The 4,865-nt window shown below is 32.7% G+C and overlaps 1 protein-coding gene across 1 annotated transcript; it reads left to right on the top strand.

Annotated features, from left to right (window-relative positions):
- The first annotated feature begins 2,385 nt into the window (after nt 1-2,385).
- Nucleotides 2,386-4,423, top strand: LOC105184431 (uncharacterized). Its single transcript, XM_025299346.1, has 5 exons — nt 2,386-2,429; nt 2,495-2,602; nt 2,719-2,786; nt 3,928-4,087; nt 4,230-4,423. The coding sequence occupies exons 3-5, from the start codon at nt 2,733-2,735 to the stop codon at nt 4,421-4,423; spliced, it is 408 nt and encodes a 135-aa protein (XP_025155131.1). The 5' UTR covers nt 2,386-2,429; nt 2,495-2,602; nt 2,719-2,732.
- Nucleotides 4,424-4,865: the final 442 nt, after the last annotated feature.

Consider the following 4,865-nt stretch of genomic DNA (forward strand, 5'->3'; position numbering starts at 1 on the left):
TCATTTTTATCAGCCATTATTTTAAATAAATTGATTTAATCATTTATTTCTTTTAATAAAATAATTAATTAATGTAAAATAAATATTAAATTAATTTTGAAAAGATATTTTTTTAAATAGTTATTGCAAACGATTAATTAATGTAAAATAAATGTTTAATAAACATTGAATAAATATTATTTGTACAATGAAATGTAATATTGTAAAAATAATGAAAAATAAATATTTAAAAAACGTTTAAAAAATATTGTGTGCTGATTGGGTAGCATCCTTGCTATTTAACTAAAAAGCAAAAGAAAACAACGCAGTATATATATATATATTCATCTGCTATCGTCATTTTGATGAACTTTTACTATATACTCGTCACGCAATATAGGAAAAGAATTCATACGTCTGTTCGTCATTTCGTCATTACAACTCGAGATTCACGAAGCTTGCGATATTCTCCAAACAGATATCCGTAGCTTCCAGCGGAAACGCTCAATCTATTTATACAAATCTGTTGTCTCTGCGTATCATTTAACTCGTCCGAGTTTATTTCGGCTCGCGTTAACTTGACACCAGACTTCACGCTCTGGTACTGGTATTATGTGTGTCAATGAGGTGAAGTCGTATGACGACGTCACGGCAGATGACTAATGCCCTCACGCCACTGATTGATTATAAACGAATCTTATATGTTATAGCAAAGCCACTACACGTTTTTTCAAATATATTACTCGCAACCCTCGCGTGGCCACATACGATGACACGATCTCAATATGTATCTAAGTCACCATTAGCAGGAACCGGTAGCGCACTCTCCGTAGAGTTCCTGTAGTAAGAGTTAGGTCACGTCCGCCATTAGGAATGCGTTCGGAAACGTCACTCGGGTGCACCCGGGTGCACCCGTTGCTTTAGAATGAGAGAGATACGAGAGCGAGATGAAACGAGATGGAGAGTACCCGGGTGATGTTTCCGAACGCACGCTAACAAGGATATTACCTGCACTAGTGCAATCAGAGCAGCTAAGAGAACAAATTACTTGCCTTCGCGCGTAAAAACAATTGACTATCATTTTGCACGTCATGTGCTGGAAGTGATATACACATGAAGACGACAGATCCGATTTACCACGTAATATCACAATACAAAAGCTGGATATATATTTGTGGCATCATCTAATTATGTCTAAAATACTAAAAAAGTTTAGTGTTATTGAGTTTCCTGACGGGTTACAAATTGTTCCGTCTTGCTGGATTAATGGATCACAAAATGAAAGTATTTGGCCAAACCATATTAAATCCCAATATACCTTGAATAAATTACTTACAAACGCAGTAGTCCCTTCAGACAGTAGTAAGTGGGAAATTTGTAAAATCAATAGATTCTTTGGCTCAGCAGGTAAGTTTAAATGTATTTCATAAAAATATTATTCTCTTATGAAATTAACAATACAAGATTAGGTTTGTTCGTTTTGCTCACACTTACACTTCAGTCCATATTCTGAATCTTCTTTTATCGATAAAAGTGCTTTAAATGTGTCTTCTCAGCCAATCAGGCGGCTCCTAAGTCTCTTTTAGAAGCACTTTTAACGAAGACTTTTAAAATCCTGTTTCTTAAAACAGGGTTTTATAGAATACGGGTCTTAATATCCATTTCATATAAGACGCAGCCCAAGCAGTATAAAATTTCTAAAAGACATCTTGAAGACATTCTTAGGACATACGGACGTTATCAGTAATGAGCTATATAAATTCTAAAAGAATGTTTATTTTTTTCCTTCCTTGGATATTTGGGAACGAGCACAGGAGAAATTGATGGAAGCAATGGATACATCAACTGTCATTGATTCACAAGATTTTTCGGAAGAAGAATGGACGTGGCAAAAAAAGAAACTCAGGAGAGATAATGCTCGGAAAATTATTAATAGCAGTGGATCTTCAAGTGAAAGTGAAGATTGTATGGAGCGTCCTTGCTTTAAGGCTTCCAAAAATATATGCCAGCATGAAAAGAAGAGCAAAGGCAAAATATCTAATAAAACTAACAATTTATTGCAATTGCCGTCGCTGCCCAAACCGTCTCCAACACTTTTATCGCAATTACATAATAATTCGAACACATCGCACATGAATGTGACACCAGGAACTTACAATAAACAAAACAATGTACAAATAGGTAAACTTTTATATTTTGTTACTCTTATCATATATAATATTATTATAACTTTACATTGTATGACTTAGAACTAGACTTGCGAAGTTTGCTTCGCTTATCGAACTTATAGGGCTCGATTCTGCACTGCGTTATATACACATCTACTGACAATTATCGGTATGTTAACGGCATTGCACAGCTTTTTCGTATAACAAAAAACTGCACAACGCCGTAAATGATACCGATAGTTGTCGGTAGACGTGTACAGAATGGAGTCCCAGCGGTAAGCGGTAAGTAACGTCGCTAGTCTGCTTATAATTCATCTATAAAATAACTCAATTATAAATAATTGCAGATGATAAAACTGTATATAATACACCAACTACATCAATTGGAACATAGCCACCATCATTTCATCATTCCAGACGTTCTGATTCTCCTATAGAAGAAATATTAACTGAGGGTAATATTATTGATGATATATATCTCCCTTTGATAACATTTGTTATATAAAATCACATCGCGTGAGCGTACATATTTTTAACAAAAAAAGATATTAAGAGAGCACAATTTTTTCAGATTACAAGAAATTTATGGTTAAAAGTATGGTGACCTTATTAAGAAGAACTAAAAATATAGGAGATCGAGTAAGTAAACTTGAAAATAAAGAAAATAAAGAAAACGAAGAAAATAACGAAGAAGACTCTGCAATTCTTGTACAAACTGAAGAAGAATTATTAAAAATTACAAAATCCCAAATTTTTCAAGAAAATGGTAAGTTAAGAAACGATAATTAATAATAAAAATAATTAATTGAATATTTAACAGTCGACTGTCACTTCGACAATTATGGGAGGCACCTTATCAACTGCATCACAATGCATAGCATAGCAAAATATGTGGGTACTTATTTTTTTTGTAATAATATTTATAACATTTAATAGAAATATATATAATACACTGTGTTTGAAAAATTGTGGACCAACCAATTTGTGCAGATAGAACAGATGAAATTGGAAAAAAGTCATAAAACTTTCGAAAAATCGCAATATTATTAACTTATTACTTAAAACGTTTAGGCGAATAAACGCACAGGAAGCTGTAGGCCGGACTCGATAGAAGTATAACGACAATATAAAGACAAATGGATATTCGTAACAATTAAAGATTACAACTAGCTGATTGCCGCTTATATCTTTTTATTGCTATACTTCTATCGAGTCCGGCCTACAACTTCCCGTGCACTCATTCCCCAAACGTTTTAATTAATAAGTTAATATAACTACATATAATACATAAGTTAATATAACTACATAGCAATAATACAACTATATTGCAATTTTTGGAAAATTTTATGACTTCTTTTTCAATTTCATTTGTTCTACCTGCACAAATTGGCTGATCTAAAATTTTTCAGACACTCTGTGTATTAACATTATTAGTTCTTGTATAAAATATTTTCAGACTGAAATACTTTAATAGAAATATGAAATTACATGGATACTCAAAATAATCAAAATATTAAGATTTTGAGTTAATTAAACAATAGTAGTAAAGTAATTGATAATAGTTTCCTATTCTGATTAAAAAACAAAAAAACACGTTTTCTCAGCGAGAAAATACTTGTCCATTGACGAATAATTTCTATTTGGGTTTCTTCTTCTGTTATAGTTTCAGTGCAACTATTTTACAACATGTACATGCTAATTGTCTTTTTCATACTATGTTCTCTTTCATTGAGTTCTCATCCTAAGTATTTTTTTTTTATTTAATAATCTTACTTTGTAGACTTCCTCTTTGAAAATTATTGGTGGAAACACATTAATGTCAGCTACGAATGCAATTCTTAGCAAATTAATTGAAGATGTACTTGCCATAAAATATAGTTGGCAAGGAAAAAAAGGGGAAAAAGCTTTTAATAAACTGTTGACATCAAAATTAATTATAAGTAAGTATTTTGTCGGCGCACAACTATATCAATAACAATAATAATAAATATATTTTTATTTATTGTGAATGCCCTAAAATGCACAAAATACAAGGTTATAAAAAAGGGTATATTTAAAAAAAATTTTTCTGTTTTATTTTAGAAACTGTACACGTAATGTGTCTAACACAATGCACTGATAAGCAAATAGCAGAAGCTGCCTCAATATGGTTTGCTCAAGCTACACCACGCTTCAAACGTACAGAAGATAGGAGACAACGAAACAACCAAGAGGCAACGAATGCAGAAAACAATCCAGTAGCACACCCTTACGATGACGATGAAGACATGCTCTAATATTCTATACTTTTATATTTGCTGTTATATTTTTATACTTTTATTAAGGGAGGGTGGGGCACAGAAAGAGAGAGAGAGAGAGAGAGAGAGAGAGAGAGAGAGAAAGAGAGAGAGAGAGAGAGAGAGAGAGAGAGAGAGAGAGAGAGAGAGAGAGAGAGAGAGAGTGAGAGTGAGTGATAGTTTTGGGAAATTCGTTGGTAGAGCCCGTTTTTAAGTTGACAGTCTAATATTTTGATTAATATATTTTCGTTAGGCCTAAAACAAGAATAATCGACTGCGATTGGTCATTTTCTTGCAACATAAGTTAACAGTTACAACATATGGTCAAACAGTATTGGACTTATTTATTCACTCAATCTGTTCCACGCCCTAAACGGATCCGTGTGTCGATGTTGTGGGACACCCGTATCATGAGTTACTCTTACACACATATATATACATA

The sequence above is a fragment of the Harpegnathos saltator genome, unplaced genomic scaffold (genome assembly GCF_003227715.2).
Source record: "Harpegnathos saltator strain DR-91 unplaced genomic scaffold, Hsal_v8.6 scaffold267, whole genome shotgun sequence".
NCBI lineage: Eukaryota > Metazoa > Arthropoda > Insecta > Hymenoptera > Formicidae > Harpegnathos > Harpegnathos saltator.